The sequence below is a fragment of the Eriocheir sinensis genome, unplaced genomic scaffold, assembly GCF_024679095.1.
Source record: "Eriocheir sinensis breed Jianghai 21 unplaced genomic scaffold, ASM2467909v1 Scaffold809, whole genome shotgun sequence".
NCBI classification, from domain to species: Eukaryota; Metazoa; Arthropoda; class Malacostraca; order Decapoda; family Varunidae; genus Eriocheir; species Eriocheir sinensis.
This window is the reverse complement of record NW_026112175.1, coordinates 142,150-161,356: the sequence shown is the minus strand read 5'-3', so window position 1 is coordinate 161,356 and position 19,207 is coordinate 142,150. Positions and strand designations below refer to the sequence as shown.

Below are 19,207 nucleotides of genomic sequence, written 5' to 3'. Positions count from 1 at the left end.
GATTGTGAAAGTGGAAATGAAATATGAGAGGACTAAGAAGGGAAGAAAATGGAAAGAAACGAAGAAAACAAAAGCAATAAAACAGAATATGCATCACAAGAAGAAGGAACAGCAATAAAATGATCTTAAAATATGAAGAAAAAAAATATAGAAAAAAAATAACAGCCGTAAGGAGGGGAGTGGAATTTGAAGGAAGGAAGAAGAAGATGAAGAAGAAGGAGACGAAGACGAAGACGGAGAACAAGAAGAACAAGAAGAATAAAAAGAGGAAGCAGAAGACGAGGACGAAAAAGAAGTAAAACAACAACAACAGCATCAACACGAACAACAACCACCACAAAATAAGAAACCCAAGCAATACAATGATAAGCTCGTATATACCATAAGTAAAAAACAGTAATAACATGGGTGCCAAGAGCTTCTGTTTACCATGATGTATCATGGCTGTAGCCCTCAGTGAGACCATCGCGGCGAGGTGTTAGGAGGGGGCAAGAAGCGAAGGAGAGGAGGAGGAGGAGGAGGAGGAGGAGGATAAAGAGCAGCGTGTAATAACTGAAGAAAAACAGTGGAAGGAGCGGAGGATGCAAGGAATGGAATGGAATGAGGAAAAGAAAGGAAGGAAAGCACAAGGAAATTGAAAAGGAATGGATGGTGAAAGGGGAGGAAAGGGAATGAGAGGGGAAAGGAGGAGAGAGGAGAAGTCAGAAAGAAGGAAAGAGGGGAATGAGAGCAGATAAGGGGAGGAACAGGTGGGAAGAGAAAGAAGGGAGGAGAATGGAGATAGAATGGAAGGAAGGAAGGGGAACGAGGAGACATGAGGGGAGGAGGAGGACAACAGAGGAAGAATGAATGAAGGAAAGGAAGAGAAGGGAAGGAAGAGAACAAGAGGAGACATAAGGGGATGAGGGAAAAGGGGTGAGGGAAGAATGGAATGGAACGAGGAAAAGGAAGAGAAGAAGGAAGGAAGAGGAACAAGAGGAGACATAAGGATGAGGGAAAAGTGTGGAAGAATGGAACGAGTGGAAAGGAAGGGAAGGGAAGGAAGGAGAATGGGAACGGAGGAGACAAGGGGAGGAGGGACAGGTGGGGAGGAATAGAAGGGAAGGGGAGAAGGGGAACGAAAGGAGACAAGGGGAGGAGGTGGGACAGGGTGGGAGGAATAGAAGGAAGGGAGGAAGGGAACGAAAGGATACATAAGGGAAGGGAGGAGGGGTGGGGAATAGAGGAAGGAAGGGGAACGAAAGGAGACATAAGGGGAGGAGGAGGAGGACAAGGTGGAATAGAAGGGAAGCGGAAATACTAGCGATGTACGAGACATAAGGAGGAGGAGGACAAAGGAGTGAGAGAGCTTGGAAATACCAACGTGCAAACAGAAGTTTTTTTACCGAGGAACACAAACACACGTTAATGGGATTCATGGGATAAAAACACATTGAAACAGTGAAGAAAACGCCGCATAAGAAGAGCACGAGCATCAAAGACCTGACGAAGAAAGAGGAAAGAGAGAAATGCTAATAAAGGGGAGAAAGGAGATGAAGAGAAGACTAACAGGGAAATATGATGAAGAAAAGAGTGAAAGTAGAGAGAAGGGTAAAAAAAAGAATGGTGTAAATGTGATGAAAGAAAGAGTGTAAATGTGATGAAAGGGGCAGGGAGGAGGAGGAGGAGGAGGAGGAGGAAGAACGAGTGGGTGGAGGAAAACAATAATATGAATTTCCGTTATGAAGGAGAATGAGGAGAAGCGAATGGAGGAGGAGGAGGAGGAGGGAGGGGGAGGGAGGAGGAGGGAGAACCTTGAGTGGGTGGAGGTGAACCAGATATGAACAAGCGTTAGTGAAAGAGGGCCAATAGAATGATGTGAAGGCGAGGAGGAGGAGGAGGAGGAGGACCAGCGGTTATATGGAGGTGACTACAGATTTGATAAAAAAATGAAGAATAAAGCCGTAAGGAATTAAGCTTTTAAAGAATTATTGGAAGATGAAGAGGGTGGGAGGTAAGAGAGGAGGAGGAGCAGGAGAAGAAGAAGAAGAAGAAGAAGAAGAAGAAGAAGAAGAAGAAGAAGAAGAAGAAAGAGAAGAAGAAGAAACAAAACTAAATACAAGAAATAGGAGGAGGAGGAGGAGGTGGTTGGGAGGTGACTACAGATGTGGATATAGGAAGTTAGAAAGGACAGATGGAAATGAATGAGGGGATAAAAAGGAGGAGGAGGAGGAGGAGGAGGAGGGAGGAGGAGGAGGAGAGTGGTTAGGAGCAGAACTATCAGATGTAAACATGCATTACTAAGGGCACAAAAAGAAATAATAATAAAGTGCCTGCTACTGTAAGCTCCCAAAAGAATCAAAAGAATGGTAATGAAAGATAGGCTGCTTCGGGAAGCTGAGGAGGAAGACGAAAAATGCACCGTATATATCTTGTACAAATAAAAGCCGAAGGTCTTCGAGCTTCAACGTCATAGCAAAGAGTTCGGGTGTTGATTCGTTGTTCTTTTCGTTATCGAGTAATAAGATTAACGTCAATATGTTTTCAAGCGATGATTTTCTGGCGTTACTTATTTCGGGGAGTTATTTGTCTGCGTGCCAGAACCCAACTTTTCTCTCAAACCATCAATGGATTTGTGAAGGAGTCGCCATGATATTTTTCCCTTGCTTTTTTCGTGATAAATTTTGCGAATAAATTGCAGATGTATTTCTCCGGACGTGAATTCATATTTTTGTTTCGGTTCTGTTTAGTTAGTTTCCGGTGAGAGTTCAATGTAATTTTTTAGTGCCAGGTACGCGATTCAGTAGTAGCTGCTGCATTTTTTCTTTTACCTTTCAGCGGACGTTAATCAGGCGCTCGTTAGTACCCTGTCTAGTTAACGTGTAAAATGTCAAAGACTTGTTTGGGGCACGTAATTAATTGATCAAATTAAAACGGAAGATTTTGAGGTAAATTGTGTTAGATAGTTTTGTATTAGTACCTGATAATAGATACTACTACTACTACTACTACTACTACTACTACTACTACTTTTTTTTTTTTTTTTTTTACAGCAAAGGAGACAGTTCAAGGGCACAAAAAAAGTAAACATTAATAAATAAAAAAAGCCCGCTACTCGCTGCTCCTAAAAAGAATCCAAAGAGGTGGCCGAAAGATAGGTCAGTTTCGGGAGGAGAGGTGTCCTGATACCCTCCTCTTGAAAGAATTCAAGTCGTAGGCAGGAGGAAATACAGATGAAGGAAGATTGTTCCAGAGTTTACCAGCGTGAGGGATGAAAGAGTGAAGATGCTGGTTAACCCTTGCATAAGGGGTTGGACAGTATAGGGATGAGCATGAGTAGAAAGTCGAGTGCAGCGGGGCCGAGGAGGGGGAGGCATGCAGTTAGCAAGTTCAGAAGAGCAGTCAGCGTGGAAATATCGATAGAAGATAGAAAGAGAGGCAACATTGCGGCGGAATTTAAGAGGTAGAAGACTATCAGTATGAGGAGGAGAGCTGATGAGACGAAGAGCCTTAGCCTCCACTCTGTCCAGAAGAGCTGTGTGAGTGGAGCCCCCCCACACATGAGATGCATACTCCATACGAGGGCGGACAAGGCCCCTGTATATGGACAGCAACTGTGCAGGGGAGAAGAACTGGCGGAGACGGTACAGAACGCCTAGCCTCGAGGAAGCTGATTTAGTAAGAGATGAGATATGAAGTTTCCAGTTGAGATTTTGAGTCAAGAATAGACCGAGGATGTTTAGTGTTGAGGAAGGTGATAGCTGGGTGTTGTCAAAGAATAGGGGATAGTTGTTTGGAAGATTGTGTCGAGTGGATAGGTGGAGAAACTGTGTTTTTGAGGCGTTGAAGGACACCAGGTTCTTCTTGCCCCAATCGGAAATAATAGTAAGGTCTGAGGGTAAGCGTTCTGCAGCCTCCAGCCTTGAGTCGTTAAGTTCCTGAAGGGTGGGTCTTCTATTAAAAGAAGTTGAATAATGCAGAGTGGAATCATCGGCGTAGGAATGGAAAGGACAGTTCGTTTTGGAAAGAAGATCATCAATGAACAACAGAAAAAGAGTGGGAGATAGGACAGAACCCTGTGGGACACCACTGTTAATAGATTTCGGGGAAGAACAGTGACCGTCTACCACGGCAGAAATAGAACGGTCAGAAAGGAAACTGGAGATAGAGGTACAGAGAGAAGGATAGAAACCGTAGGAGGGTAGTTTGGAAAGCAAAGATTTGTGCCAGACCCTATCAAAAGCTTTTGATATGTCCAGCGCAATAGCAAAAGTTTCACCGAAACGGCTAAGAGAGGATGACCAAGAGTCAGTTAAGAAGGCTTGGAGATCACCAGTAGAACGCCCCTTGCGGAACCCATACTGGCGATCAGATAGAAGGTCAGAAGTGGAAAGGTGCTTTGAATCTTCCGGTTAAGGATTGATTCAAAAGCTTTAGATAGACAAGAAAGTAAAGCAATAGGACGGTAGTTTGAGGGATTGGAGCGGTCACCCTTCTTAGGTACAGGCTGTATGAAGGCATACTTCTAGCAAGAAGGAAAGGTAGATGTTGACAGGCAGAGGCGAAAGAGTTTGACCAGACAGGGTGACAGCACGGAGGCACAGTTTTTAAGGACGATAGGAGGCACTCCATCAGGTCCATAAGCCTTCTGAGGATTGAGGCCAGAGAGGGCATAGAAAACATCATTTTGAAGAATCTTTATAACAGGCATAAAGGAGTCAGAGGGGGGATGAGTAGGAGGAATATGCCCAGAATCGTCCAGAGTGGAGTTTTTAGAAAAAGTTTGAGAGAAGAGTTCAGCCTTAGAGATAGATGAGACGGCAGTGTTGCCGTCAGGACTGAGGAGTGGAGGGAAAGATGAAGAAGTGAAGTTGGAGGAGATGTTTTTGGCTAGATGCCAGAAGTCACGGGAAGAGTTAGAGAAAGCAAGGTTTTGACATTTTCTATTAATGAAAGAATTTTTGGTTAGTCGGATAATAGATTTGGCACGATTTCGGGCAGACATGTAAAGTTCATAATTAGCATTAGTTTGAAGGCTCTGGTACCTTTTGTGAGCTACATCTCTATCATTGACAGCACGAGAACAAGCGTGATTAAACCAAGGCTTTTTAGCGTGAGGAGTAGAGAAAGAACGAGGAATGTATGCCTCCATTCCAGAGACAATCACCTCTGTGATGCGCTGAGCACACACAGAGGGGTCTCTACCCTGGAAGCAATAATCATTCCACGGGAAATCGGAAAAGTACATCCTCAGGTCGTCCCACCGAGCTGAAGCAAAATGCCAGAAGCATCGCCTCTTCGGTGGGTCCAGAGGGTGTACTGGAGCGATAGGACAGGATGCAGAAATAAGATTGTGATCGGAGGAGCCCAACGGAGAGAACAGTTTGACAGAATATGCAGAAGGGTTAGAAGTAAGGAAGAGGTCTAGAATGTTGGGCCGATCTCCAAGACGGTCGGGAATACGTGTAGGGTGCTGGACCAACTGCTCTAGGTCGTTGAGGATAGCAAAGTTGTAGGCTTGTTCACCAGGATGGTCATTGAAAGAGGATGAAAGCCAAAGCTGGTGGTGAACATTGAAATCTCCTAGGATGGAGATTTCAGCGAAGGGAGAGTGGGTCAAGATGTGCTCCACTTTAGAATTCAAATAGTCAAAGAATTTTACATAGTTGGTAGAGTTAGGTGAGAGATAAAAAGCACAGATGTATTTAGTAATAGAATGACAATGAAGTCTTAACCAGATGGTGGAAAATTCAGAAAAGTCAAGGTCGTGGGCACGAGAGCAAGTGATGTCGTTGCGCACGTAGGCGCAACATCCAGCTTTGGATTGAAATTTAGGATAGAGATAGTAGGAGGGAACAGAGTAGAGATTGCTGTCAGTAGCCTCAGAAACCTGTGTTTCGGTAAGGAAGAGAAGGTGAGGTTTAGAGGAGGAGAGATGATGTTCCACAGAATGAAAATTAGAACGAAGACCGCGAATGTTGCAGAAATTGAGAAACTACTACTACTACTACTTTTACTACTACTACTACTTTTACTACTACTACTACTTTTACTACTACTTCTACTACGACTACTACTACTACTACTACTACTACTACTACTACTACTACTACTACTACTACTACTACTACTACTACTGCTACTACTACTACTGTTTGACTACCACTATGGATACTACTCTGTTGAATGCTATACACGGTCCTATTTCTTTAAGTGCTAGTCGGGTGGACTCATATATACAAAACTAACACTGCTTTAGGATCCACGAAATCATCTCGTACAGGCAAACAAATGTTGACCAACGTTGAGAGTAAATTTAAGAATACCAGAATATAAAGTAAAATAATAAGTGTACGTATTGTAATGTATATTAAGTAAAGTGTTTAAAATCCCTAGTACAAACAACACCTGCATGGAACTAAACAAGAAACGGAAAGGAAAAATAAACGTTTGGACGGGAAAGAGGTATGAAAAAACGTTTAGCAGACAATGAAAGTGAGGAGTGAAAAACGTTGTGAAATAAACGTTTGGAAAGAAATGAAGAGGAGAAAAGTAGTTGAGAGAGAGAGAGAGAGAGAGAGAGAGAGAGAGAGAGAGAGAGAGAGGAGAGGAGAGGAGAGGAGAGGAGAGGAAAGAAAACAAAAGAAAATCCCCCCAAAAAAGCCAAGAAAAGAAAGGAAAAGTGAAATAAAGGAAGAGAAGAAGAAAGAAGATGTAAAAAGAAGAAAATACAAGAAAGAGCGAAGGAAAAAATGGAAGAAAAGGGAAGAAAAGAGAAGAGGAGAGGAAAGAAGAGAAACAAAAGCCAAGAGAAAAGAAGAAAAGATGAAAAGGAAGATATGAAAAGAGAAGGAAGATATAAAAAGAAAAAGATGAGATGAAAAGAAAAGACAGGAGAGGAAAAGAGAAGAAAAGAGCAAGGAAGAGAGCGAGCAAGGGCGGGCGTCGTGCTCCCCGGGCCGCGCGTGGTGGGCGGGTTACGGGATACAAGGTCAGGCTACACACACATACACGGGCATATACGGGGTGTCCGGGGCGGGCGCGACCCTTACGTGGCCGGCGCCGCGCGGGGGTGTGTATGGACTAATGGACGCGGGCATAAAACAGCTTGCATCGCTTGTGCCGGGCAGGGTATGCTAATATTGATCCGCCTCGACTCGGGATATGAAAAAAGAGGAAAGGAAGAAGGCTGACGCGCGCGCACACACACACACACACACACACACACACACACACACACACACACACACACACACACACACACACTTATGCTTACACAGATGTACACACGCTTTACATCTTCTCATATACACAGACGCATATGGCTGTTTAAGAGCGTACACGGTTGTATGCGTTCGCTCGCGTACACACACACACACACACACACACACACACACACGCGCGCACACACATGGAGTGACTTTTAGACTAAGTGTGTGTGTGTGTGTGTGTGTGTGTGTGTGTGTGTGTGTGTGTTCTCTCTCTCTCTCTGTCGACACTGTCAGGTACAGAAGGCGAGTCACATAGAATGATCGAATTTCTAGAAGAAAATTATCTAAGCCAAATGGTTTCTGAGCCAACTCGACAAAATAATATACTCGACCTTGTTATAACAACCCAAGATAACCTAGTCAGTAGTGTCACGGTAGGAGAACACCTCGGTTCTTGCGATCATAAATTAGTGCGCGTCGACATTAAAGCTCAATCATCAGTGACTGAAAATAAAGTAAAGGTGCCCAATTTCAAAAGAGCTAACTTCATAGAAATCCGACAAAAACTAACAGAAATACAACTATCAGATGACGGCAACGTAGAGGAAGCCTGGCTAAGCCTTAAAAATCACTTACTCACTCAGCAGAACACATTCGTCCCCTTAAAGTGAGAAGAGAATTAACTCTAATAAAAGACCACCGTGGTTTAATAGCGAAATTAAACAATCAGTCAATGAGAGAAAATTGTTTTACAGGTTAAAGAAAGAACAAAGCACGCCCGAAAACATTAGACTTTATAATGATGCCAGGCGACGAGTAAAAAGACTAGTAGGTCAGGCAAAGCGTAGACACGAAGAAAATATTGCAGCCAACTGTAAAAATAATCCGAAATCTTTCTTCAGTTACATAAACAACAGAAAGGCGATCAAAAGTGGTATTGGACCTTTAACAAACAGCGACGGTGCACTAGTGACTGACAGCCAACACATTGCAAACCTCTTAAACAATTACTTTTCCTCGGTGTTTAATACTAACAGTCTTCCTCTCGCTACCACCAACACCAGTACTATTGTAAATCTCGAGCATGCATTTCCTAATTTTGAAATAACAACCGATGAAGTCCTTAAAGCTCTCCATTCACTTAAAACAAATAAAAGTCCTGGACCTGACAAAGTATATCCAACTCTGCTGAAAGAAACAAAGAGCGAAATACTCTCCTCCCTCACAACCGTATTCAATATGTCCTTGCGACAAGGCATCGTCCTTCAGATTGGAAAAAGGCTAACGTGACACCGATTTTCAAGAAAGGAGACAAAAAGTACCAGGTAATTACAGGCCCATTAGTCTAACTTCGGTTGTGGGTAAGCTACTTGAGGCATAATTAGAGACAAAATTGTGAATTACCTTGAAAGCCACTCATTGATTGGGGACTCACAACATGGCTTCGAAACAAAAGATCCTGCCTATCAAACCTATTAACCTTTTATAACGACCTCTTCACTGTTTATGACGTAACCAAATCACTGGACGTAGTCTATCTTGATTTCCAGAAAGCGTTTGATAAAGTCCGCATCATAAATTACTTTACAAATTAAAGCAAATAGGTATTGACGGTCAAGTAAACCAATGGATCGCGAATTGGTTGAGCAACAGACAACAAAGAGTAGTGATCGACGGATTTAACTCAGAGTGGGCGCCTGTCACTAGTGGCGTCCTCAGGGCTCGATCCTTGGCCCAGTGCTCTTCATTATTTACATCAACGACGTGGATGTTGGACTCAATAACCGCATTAGTAAATTTGCAGACGACACAAAGATTGGCAACTCGGTTCTCACTGACGAAGACAGGCAAAGCCTCCAAGAGGATTTGCACAAAATTTCAGCTTGGTCGGATAGATGGGAGATGCCCTTTAACGTAGACAAGTGCCAGGTCCTTCAAGTTGGAACGAGGAATAAGAAGTTCGAATACGAAATGCGCGGCGTTAAACTCAAAAGCGTTCAATGCGTCAAAGACTTGGGGGTCAAAATCGCGTCAAACCTCAAATTCTCACAGCAATGCATCGATGCAGCAAATAAAGCGAACAGAATGTTGGGCTTCATTAAAAGAAACTTTGTATTCAAGAATAAAGATGTAATACTCCCGCTCTATAACAGTTTAGTCAGACCCCACTTGGAATATGCGGTACAGTTTTGGTCTCCCCACCATGCAAAGGATATTGCTAAATTAGAAGGTGTTCAGCGTCGGGCAACGAAAATGATCCCTTCCTTGCGCAACAAATCCTACCCTTAACAGGTTCTCTCTTGAGAAACGTCGCCTCCGAGGAAAACTGATCGAATGTTTTAAAATACTTAATGGTTTCACGAATGTAGACAGATCAACATTGTTTATGATCGATGACACTTTGCGCACGAGGAACAATGGCGTAAAACTCAGATGTAGACAAGTAAATTCAGACTGCACCAAATTTTTCTTCACCAACGTTGTAGTGCGAGAATGGAATAAGCTTCCGTGGTCCAGTGTAACACGATTGACTCCTTCAAAAATAAGCTCGACCGTCACTTCCTTCAACTTAATATCAACTAGAGTAGAAGTGCAACGTTTTGGAGTCTTCTGATTAATGTAAAATCACTTAGGTTTAAGGACAGTCTGGACCATGGGGTCTGTGTGGTCTGATTTTCTATGTAAATCTATGTAAATCTCTCTCTCTCTCTCTCTCTCTCTCTCTCTCTCTCTCTCTCTCTCTCTCTCTCTCTCTCTCTCTCTCTCTCTCTCAGTACAAGTGGTAAAGAAGGTTCCTGTTGAGTTATTTGACGCTAATATTTCTCGTGTGTGTGTGTGTGTGTGTGTGTGTGTGTGTGTGTGTGTGAGTGGGGGGGGAGGAGAGCGCTAATATTTCTCGTGTTGAAGATGTGTCTTTCTGCGAGTGTGTGTGTGTGTGTGTGTGTGTGTGTGTGTGTGGCGAGGTGTCGACGGGGAGGAGAGATACGTACGATCGCTTTCTTGTTGTTGTCGTTGTTCCTGGCGGGGCAGATGATGGAGGAGGAGGAGGAGGAGGCAGAAGAAGAAAAGGAAGCAAGAAGAAGAAGAGGAGGAAGTCTCGGTCAAGGAATCTGAATATTGTTAAAAGAAATACGAAGCAACGCGTTTCTGTGCTGTATTTTATCTCACTTTTCTTGCTTTTTCACGGCGCGGAAAAAATAATCAAGTGGTGTTATCTTCGAGGGCGTGGAGGTGGTGGTTGTGGGAGGGGGTAAGGGGGAGGGTGGTGGGTGGTGGTGTGGGTGGTGGGTGGTGGTGTGGGTGGTGGGTGGTGGTGATGATGGAAAAGGAGTGAGGAGGGGAGGTGGTTAGGTAAGGTAAGGTCTGTTGTAGTGGTGATGGGTAAGGAAGGGAGGTGGAGATGGATAATAGTGGTGGTGGTGGTGGTTAGGGAGGGGTTTACATGGTCAGGTGGTGATGGTGGTGGTGGTGGGGCGGTGATCCAGTAAGGATAGGTCAACATCAATGGTGGTGGTGGTGGTGTTTTGGTGATACGATAGGAAGGGGTCAACATTGGGTGGTGATGGTGGTGGTGGTGGGGCGGTGATGCAGTAAGGATAGGTCAACATCAATGGTGGTGGTGGTGGTGTTTTGGTGATACAATAGGAAGGGGTCAACATTGGGTGGTGATGGTGGTGGTGGTGGTAGTGGTGGTGGTTGGTGTGATTATGGTAGGAAAACAAAAGAAAAGTATAAATACAACACTAACAAAACTCAAATACTCTCAGAAATAATTATATAAACGTTAAAAAATCGCAAACGTTAATAGGTACAATTGTTATAACCAAATGAAAAGAAAGACCTAAAATTATCTAACGTTTCAGAATCACAAACGTTATTAAGTACAACAAATAATTCAACGAAAACTGAAAAGAACCTGAAATTATCAAACGTTTCAGAATCACCAACGTTGTAAATAAAAGTACAAAGGTTACAACAAAAAGGACCCAAAATTCAAAAGCAAATGCGTGTGAGATATTACAGGACATCACGATGAGGAAAAAGGAAGAAATAAAACAGCTGATAATGGCGAGTCTTTTCTGGGGATAATGTTCGTTGTGGGAGGTCCTCGGTGTGTATGTGTGTGTGTGTGTGTGTGTGTGTGTGTGTGTGTGTGTGTGTAGATAAAACCTGAAATACGAACATGTCCTTTTAATGTTTCTTAGCAGGTTCCTAATGCTTCTTTATTTTTCAGTTTCAGTATTTTCAAGTCCCTTCACCACAGGCCTCATCAAAGGGTCAATGCAACGGAGATGAGCACTGAAGCCTCGGGCAGCAGCAGTGTTTGCAACCAACTTTACCTTAACTTTTCTACCCCTATATCAAGTACATACATATTTTTTATTTGATATATATATATATATATATATATATATATATATATATATATATATATATATATATATATATATATATATATATATATATATATATATATATATATATATATATATATATATATATATATATATATATATATATATATATATATATATATATATATATATATATATATATATATATATATATATATATATATATATATATATATATATATATATATATATATATTTAATCAACGACAAAACAAAGACCAAAAGGATAGTGTGAGTGTGAGTGTGTGTGTGTGTGTGTGTGTCTGTATGTGTGTGTGTGTGTGTGTGTGTGTGTGTGTGTGTGTGTGTGTGTGTGTGTTGATTGTTATCCAGTAAATTCCAATTTCTCTTCAGTCATATATAACGTCATCTCCCTCACGCTTGTTCCGTAATGAATTACCCATTTATTTTGTCCTTCCCTCTACTATTATTATTATTATTATTATTATTATTATTATTATTATTATTATTATTATTATTATTATTATTATTATCATTATCATTATCATTATCATTATTATTATCATTATCATTATCATTATCATTATTATTATTATTATCATTATCATTATTATCATCGTCATCGTCATCGTCATCATCATCATCATTATTATTATTATTATTATTATTATTATTATTATTATTATTATTATTATTATTATTATTATTATTATTATTATTATTATTATTATTATTATTTCACTTTGCTTCATCCTATAATCCTATATAATTTCATATGCTTCTATATACATTATTTTTTTCTCTTTCTTTATTTTATTTTGGTTTATTATTTTTAATTATGGTATTTTATTTTTATTTTGCCGAGCTTCTATTATGTATGTATATCCTACCACTGTTATATTATTATTATTCCTATTTTTTTTTATATATCTATTTTCTTCACTTTTGCCTGAAAAGCTTATGCTTATATAAAGGCTGGCCTCTAACAATACATACATCGACATATGTAACTGCACCTAATAGGCTATTAATAAATGTTTCAAATGTTATACAGATGAACCTTCTCATAAGTGACGCCAGACAGCTTCTTGACGTGGCTGGGCACAGCAGTGTTCTAAAACTATGCAACAGTAACAACAGCCTTGTATACACACGACTGTTATAGCGCGTCCCCCAAGAGGCTGCAACAACGGCTCCGAGTTACGATAAGAAGATTTGAATCATTCGTCAGATTACTCGTAGAAAACAAACACCTGCATGTGTGTATGTATGGGGGAAGGGGAGGTTGTGTTTGTGTGTGTGTGTGTGTGTGTGTGTGTGTGTGTGTGTGTGTGTGTGTGTGTGTGTGTGTGTGTGTGTGTGTGTGTGTGTGTGTGTGTGTGTGTGTGTGTGTGTGTGTGTGTGTGTGTGTGTGTGTGTGTGTGTGTGTGTGTGTGTGTGTGTGCCTATAACTGTCTGCGTTTGTTGTTTGTGTATCGGATTGTGTGTCTGTGTATTTTTCGGTGTGTGCTTGTGTCTGCCTGTTTGTTTGTCTCACTTTGGGTCCCCGTGCGTGTTCACCATTCTGTTTGTGTTTGCGTGGTTGTCTTTCTCTCTGTCTGTACAGCTGCCTGTGTAGGAATATATGACTCAAAATATTTCCTCTTCTGATACCAACACGAACGCCATATTTCCGCAACGAACTCATAAAATCTGTCTAAGCCAGTCCATTATCGATACCTTCACTAACGCCATCTGTGCATTAAAAACACAACTCTTCTGTCAAATACAGTGAGCACACTTTGACTTCTGTCAGGAATTTTTGGAATACAATTATACGAATACTTCCTAATACGGTTTTCCACTACTACTACTACTACTACTACTACTACTACTACTACTACTACTACTACGAGAATCAGCACTATCTTAATCAATCAATCAATCAATGGGGGCATACGCCAGGGGGTGCGTCGCGTCGCCCACCCTACGACGCCAAGCCCGGGGGTCCCTCCGGGCGAGTCTCCTGTAGGCCCCCTTCCCAACCCGAGTACCTCCCGGCAGGATCTATCGACTTGCTTAATCCACGAACTCCGTGGGCGTCCCCGTGGCCTCCTCCACTCAGGATTGTCTCTCACAGAGACAACCCGATGAGCAGGATCAGCTTCCGGAAAACGTGCCCGTATAGCCGGAGTTGGCGTTGACGGACTATGCAGGTAATATATGTCGAATCAGCCTCACGGAGTAGTCGCCTGTTTGACACAAAGTCCTTCCAGCGATATCCCATGATTCTGCGTAGACACTTATTACCAAAGGCATCAATCCGCCTCTCCAAGTTCCCGTTTAGTGTCCATGTCTCACAACCATGGAGTAAGACAGGGAGCACACGGGACTTGAAGATCCGCGTCTTTGTCCACCTGCACAGGTATCGACAACGCCATATACTCGTGTTGAGCGAGTCCATAGCACCGTGGGCCAGACCAATCCGCCGTAAGACTTTCTGGCCAGACTCACCGTTGTTATGAACTACGCTACCAAGATACGTGAAACTTTCCGAGATTTCAACGTCCTCGCCACACGCATGAACAGACTGTACTGTGTCATCCAGCAAGCCTCCAAACACCTGTACCTTGGTCTTGGCCCAGGAGACCTGGAGTCTCAAGGGCTTCGCCTCCTCGTTCAGTGCCTCGAGAGCCATCACCAAGACCTCCAGCGACTCCGCCAGGATTACTGCATCATCAGCAAAAACAAGGTCAGTGACCCTGGTATTGCCAATGGATGCTCTGCAATGACTCTGGTCCACGACTCTGCCCAGTACCCAGTCCATACAGGTGTTGAAAAGCGATGAGGCAAGGACACAGCCCTGCTGGACAAGCCCCCCCCCCAACACACACACACACACTTCACAGCACTCTCTGTCCCAGAATACAGGCCAGTCAGCAAACCAATAGTCCTCGCAGGAATCCCACGGAGTCGCAGAAGATCCCAGAGTGCCTCACGATCGATGCACTGAATCAAACGCCTTCCTGAGATCGACACAGGCTGCAAGCATCCCCTGTCGAAACTCACCTCGGCGCTCCACCACTCGTAAACCTTCTATCAGTCGATCAATCTCATTCATTCAGTCAGTCAGTTAACCAGATTGTCTGCCAGGCAATCAGTCCGTCTGTCAGACAGTCAAGCCATCATTCATTCAGTCAGTCAGTTAACCAGCTATAGTCAGTCAGTATATCATGCGGTCAGGCAGTCAGTCAGTTAGTCAGTCAGTCAATTAGTCAACCAGTCAGTCAGTCAGTTAATCAAGCAGTCAGTGAGTCAGTCATTAGAGGAAACAAGAACAGTTTTGTGGTGAGGAAGGTGCTTGAAAAATAGTGTCAGCTGAATGCAGCACTTATATTTACCGGGATGATGTCAGCAAGGAGAGTCAATTAACAGTTTAACTGGAGCACACGAGTTTAGCAACTAGACGAATACAAATGAATAATAGATAAATTTACACATCATAGATAGACAACTATAATATAAGGGAAGTACAATGTTCCAAGTACGACAATTTCGTATCGCTGGCGAGTCACACGGGCGTGAAGTTGCCAGCTCGTTACAGTCAGCCTGTTATATTTGCCGATCTCCCACCCAAAACCTGTCTCTGGCGCCCAATAACGAGACTCAGATATAGTTATCACTAAAACCTTTGATTCCTGATGTGTTTTGGCAATGGTTAAGCTTCGAAAACCGGTACATGCACGAGGGCGAGATGATGAAGGCAAGTTATCCCAGCATCGTTTCCAGATTGTCGTACTCGGAGCATTACATTTACCAGCTTCTCCAGCATAAATATCACCAGGAAACATGAATAATAAACCATTTCAACAATAACTACAAATAAATATCGTTATTGTGACCCAGGAAACAGTTTTGGGGATGGAAATTGGGAAACATGAGAAACTGAGTACGACAATCTGGCAACGTTGTACAATAATCCCAGCCATCAGCTGTTCAGTGTTTGTTTACCTCGCGCTGGGGAGAGAGGAAGGGACGCTGTGCTCCGTGATTCCCTTGTTATCCCTGCTATCCACGTGCCCCCCTTGTTATCCTCGTGCTCCCGGCCTTGTAGCGGTGCCGTGGCGGGGCGTGTAGGCGTTGACATGTAAGCCCCGGTCGTCTACCCTCCGTGCCCTATGGGGGTCCGTGGACGGGGCAGGTAGTTTGGGTTAACCCGTCCGCTGCGGTTGGCACGGGTTTGGATTTCACTGTTAGCCTAGTATCATATATATAGTTTCATGTCTTTCTCTGTCTCTGTGGTGGATAGTGGAGTGTTTCCCATGTGGTATTGGTGTGCTGGATATCCTCTCCCAAGGTGCAGGACTACATTTTCTTCATTGAATTGTAGCAGCCACTTTTTGTTCCACTCCTGTAGCTTGATGAGGTCTTCTGCTAGGAAATGCACATTCAAGGGGACAAATATACTTTTCCCATTTCATTTCAACAGAGTAAATTTTAATGTAAGTGGAGTTTTTCCATGTTGAGAATATGCTAACAGCTCCTCATTTTCATTTTCCATTTCCATCTTGCAGCACTCACGGTCAACGGCACTGCCCATACACTCAGTCCACCCTGGCGGGGACCTCACCAATGACCTCCATGAAAACAGGGTCCCAGACAAGCCAGTTGGTCTGAAGGGTGAGTGTTTCCTCAGTGTTGTGATTTACATCCTCTGTCCCCTTCAAATTGTCCCTCCTACCTCCTACCTCCTTATCCATCACTTACATTCTTAATTCCCAACAAACAGTATAAACCTAATATATGTGTTGTGCATAGAATTTAGGATAACTTACAGGTACAATACATTTGTATAATTTTGTTTTCATGGTACAAAATATTCATGTTTGGAAGCCATGATAAAACCTTCATAGTGATCATGATGGTGGAGTCACTGTGTTATCTGTAGTGTCTTGTGGTCCATTACAGCCGTGGCGCTGACTGACCACATCAGGGTGTGCTGGCAGCCCCCCGCACAGCACAATGTGATGCTGTGCGGCTACACCATTGCCTGGGACCAAGGCGTGGCGGACATCTACTCCAAGATCGTGGACAGCAAGCAGCACGGTTACATCATTGATAAGCTGGGTGTGTAAGATGATCATTTGTGACTAATTCTCCATTTTCTGGCCTAGTAGTATGCAGACCTGCAGTGTGATTCTCCACAAGACAGGGATTTTGAATTAGCCACTTCTACATTTGTGTTGAGCCAAGAGAAGGTAAAGATTTTGTTAGCCTGTCAAATGCGATTGGCACGGATTTGCCTTCACTGTTAGTCTGGTAACCTTTCTCTGCCTCTCTGGTGGACAGTGGAGTGTTTCCCATGTGGTATTGGTGTGCTGGATATCCCCTCCCAAGGTGCAGGACTTTACATTTTTCTATAGCTTGGTGAGGTCTTCTGGTAGGAAATCCACAGTCAATGGGTTAAATGATATCATAGTTAACCATTTATTGAGTCTGGAGTTAACATTACATTCACCCCCCCCAAAAAAAATGATGATGGAGTCCATAACAAGTTTTCATTTAAGCAAAGTAAAGTGAAGGTAGAGATCTTGCTAAGTAGATCATAGTTAAACATTTATTGAGTCTGTTAACATTTCACACACACACACACACACACACACACACACACACACACACACACACACACACACACACACACAGAAAAGTATTTACACACCATCATAAAGTTAGCTCTCCATATTGTGAAGACCCTGGACCATGAGAGCAATTATTGAGGGAAAGGAGGTGGTATTCTGAGTTGCCATTTTCAGACTCATCATCGTTCAGGCTCGTTCTCTGTCTGCCCTGAACTCTCAGATATTTCCTGGGTTGTCATAAAGTTAGTCAGGTTATTCATTGGTTATCCGTGACCTGTTATCTGTCTTTCTACCTGTTGTCTGTTAGTCTATCTTATTTGTTATCTGTTCTGCCCAGTTTAACCCCTTGACTGCGGATTTCCTAGCAGCAGACCTCGCCAAGCTACAGGAATGGAACAAAAAGTGTCCGTGGCTACAGTTCAGTGAAGAAAAGTGTAGTCCTGCACCTTGGGAGGGGATATCCACCACACCAATACCACATGGGAAACACTCCACTATCCACCACAGACAGCGAGAGAAAGACCTGGGACTATGTTACCAGGCTACAAGTGAAGGCAAAATCCGTGCCAATCGCAGCGGACGGGTTAAGGGTCGTGAAAAAATTGTTGTATTGTTACGATTAGGTCCATAACAAGTTCTCCATCTCCTCAGAACCCAACATGGAGTTTGTGATAAGCCTGCGAGCCTTCAACAACGTGGGTGACGGGCAACCGGTGTACCAGCAAGTCCGCACCCAGCCAGAGGAGGAGGTGGTGGCACCCACGCTGGACCCGGCGGTGTGGGTGAAGGCCGTGGTGCTGACGCCCTTCACCGTGGTGCTGCAGTGGGCGGACACCATGCTGAGCCAGAACCAGGTGATTTATTTATTTATTTATTTATTATTATTATTATTATTTTTTTTTTTTCAAGGGAGGCAACTCAAGGTAAACAAATTAAACAACAATTAAAAGGCCACTAGATGCCGTTCCAAACACAAGCATGAAGAATGGGAGGTCAAAAGAGGTCAGTTTTGGGTAGTGTTGCTGGGCTGTTTCAGGAGGGCAGTCATCAGCTGGAAAATATATGTTTATCTCATGTTCTTTTGTGCACTGTGTCACGACTTGCCACTTGCATCAACACAGCAGTGGAAAAGTTAGTCATTTGTCAAGGAACTTATTCACCACTTACACATTCTTGTTTCCTGCACACACTCCTTATTCGCCCCATATCCACCTCTCCACATCCTTATTCGTAACTTGCATCCTTCTCCCTCCCACAAACAGCCCCTCATTCACCTCATATCCTCCTCTACATATCCTTATCCATTACTTACTCATACTCGTCCCAGCAAACTCCCCTTATACACAACACGTCAACCTCACACATCCATATCAAAAACTCATGAAACAACTTTTTACTGAAAACAGACCCATATACACCTCATATCCACCCTCACATCCTTATCCTTCACTTACACATCCTCTTTTTCCTGCAAGCACTCCTCACACCCTTCCTATCCTCCTGTCATTCATGTCTCATTTCACAAGCCAGTCCTTCATCCAGTGACCTTTTCTTATGTTTTCCTCCGTCCCTGTACCTGACTCCCTGTTAATACTGACCTTTGACTCCTGCAGTACAACAGCTGCACCACCTTCTCGTCCTCATCCTCCAGTCACACGTCAACGCCACGGATGTGACCTGCCTCATTGACAGCCTCAAGCCATCAACAGTGTGTGAGTTTGCTGTGAAGACCATCAGGGTGAGACCACAGTGCTGGAAGCCTTCATTCTTCTTTCAGTAAATATTCACTCAGTCCTGCAACACTTCTCAAGGAAATCCTGCACAGCTGAATCCTTGCTGTGATGAGGCACAGAGAAATTATGACTCATAGGGTGAGCTATTATTAGTGTTTGAGATATTGATTTTTCATTGACCTTTGCAAATACTTAAGAATGAACCTTACATAATGGTATTAGAAACAGCCCAGCAGGGTGGTCAATGATTTAATCAAATTGATTAATCAAATGATTAAATCATTGATTTT

At 43.0% G+C, this 19,207-nt stretch overlaps 1 protein-coding gene across 5 annotated transcripts; it reads left to right on the top strand.

Moving 5' to 3' along the window:
- Positions 1-11,421: 11,421 nt before the first annotated feature.
- On the top strand, positions 11,422-18,942 carry LOC126994505 (neogenin-like). Of its 5 annotated transcripts, none has more exons than XM_050853822.1 (5): positions 11,422-11,555; positions 16,120-16,225; positions 16,514-16,672; positions 17,836-18,038; positions 18,798-18,942. In XM_050853822.1, the coding sequence occupies exons 3-5, from the start codon at positions 16,573-16,575 to the stop codon at positions 18,858-18,860; spliced, it is 366 nt and encodes a 121-aa protein (XP_050709779.1). In that variant the 5' UTR covers positions 11,422-11,555; positions 16,120-16,225; positions 16,514-16,572; the 3' UTR covers positions 18,861-18,942. The 5 variants fall into 5 exon arrangements, with proteins under 5 accessions (XP_050709779.1, XP_050709775.1, XP_050709778.1 ...); XM_050853818.1 differs by lacking the exon at positions 11,422-11,555 and adding an exon at positions 15,559-15,692; XM_050853821.1 differs by lacking the exon at positions 11,422-11,555 and adding an exon at positions 15,559-15,692 and having other exon boundaries at positions 16,494-16,672.
- The last annotated feature ends 265 nt before the right edge of the window (positions 18,943-19,207 follow it).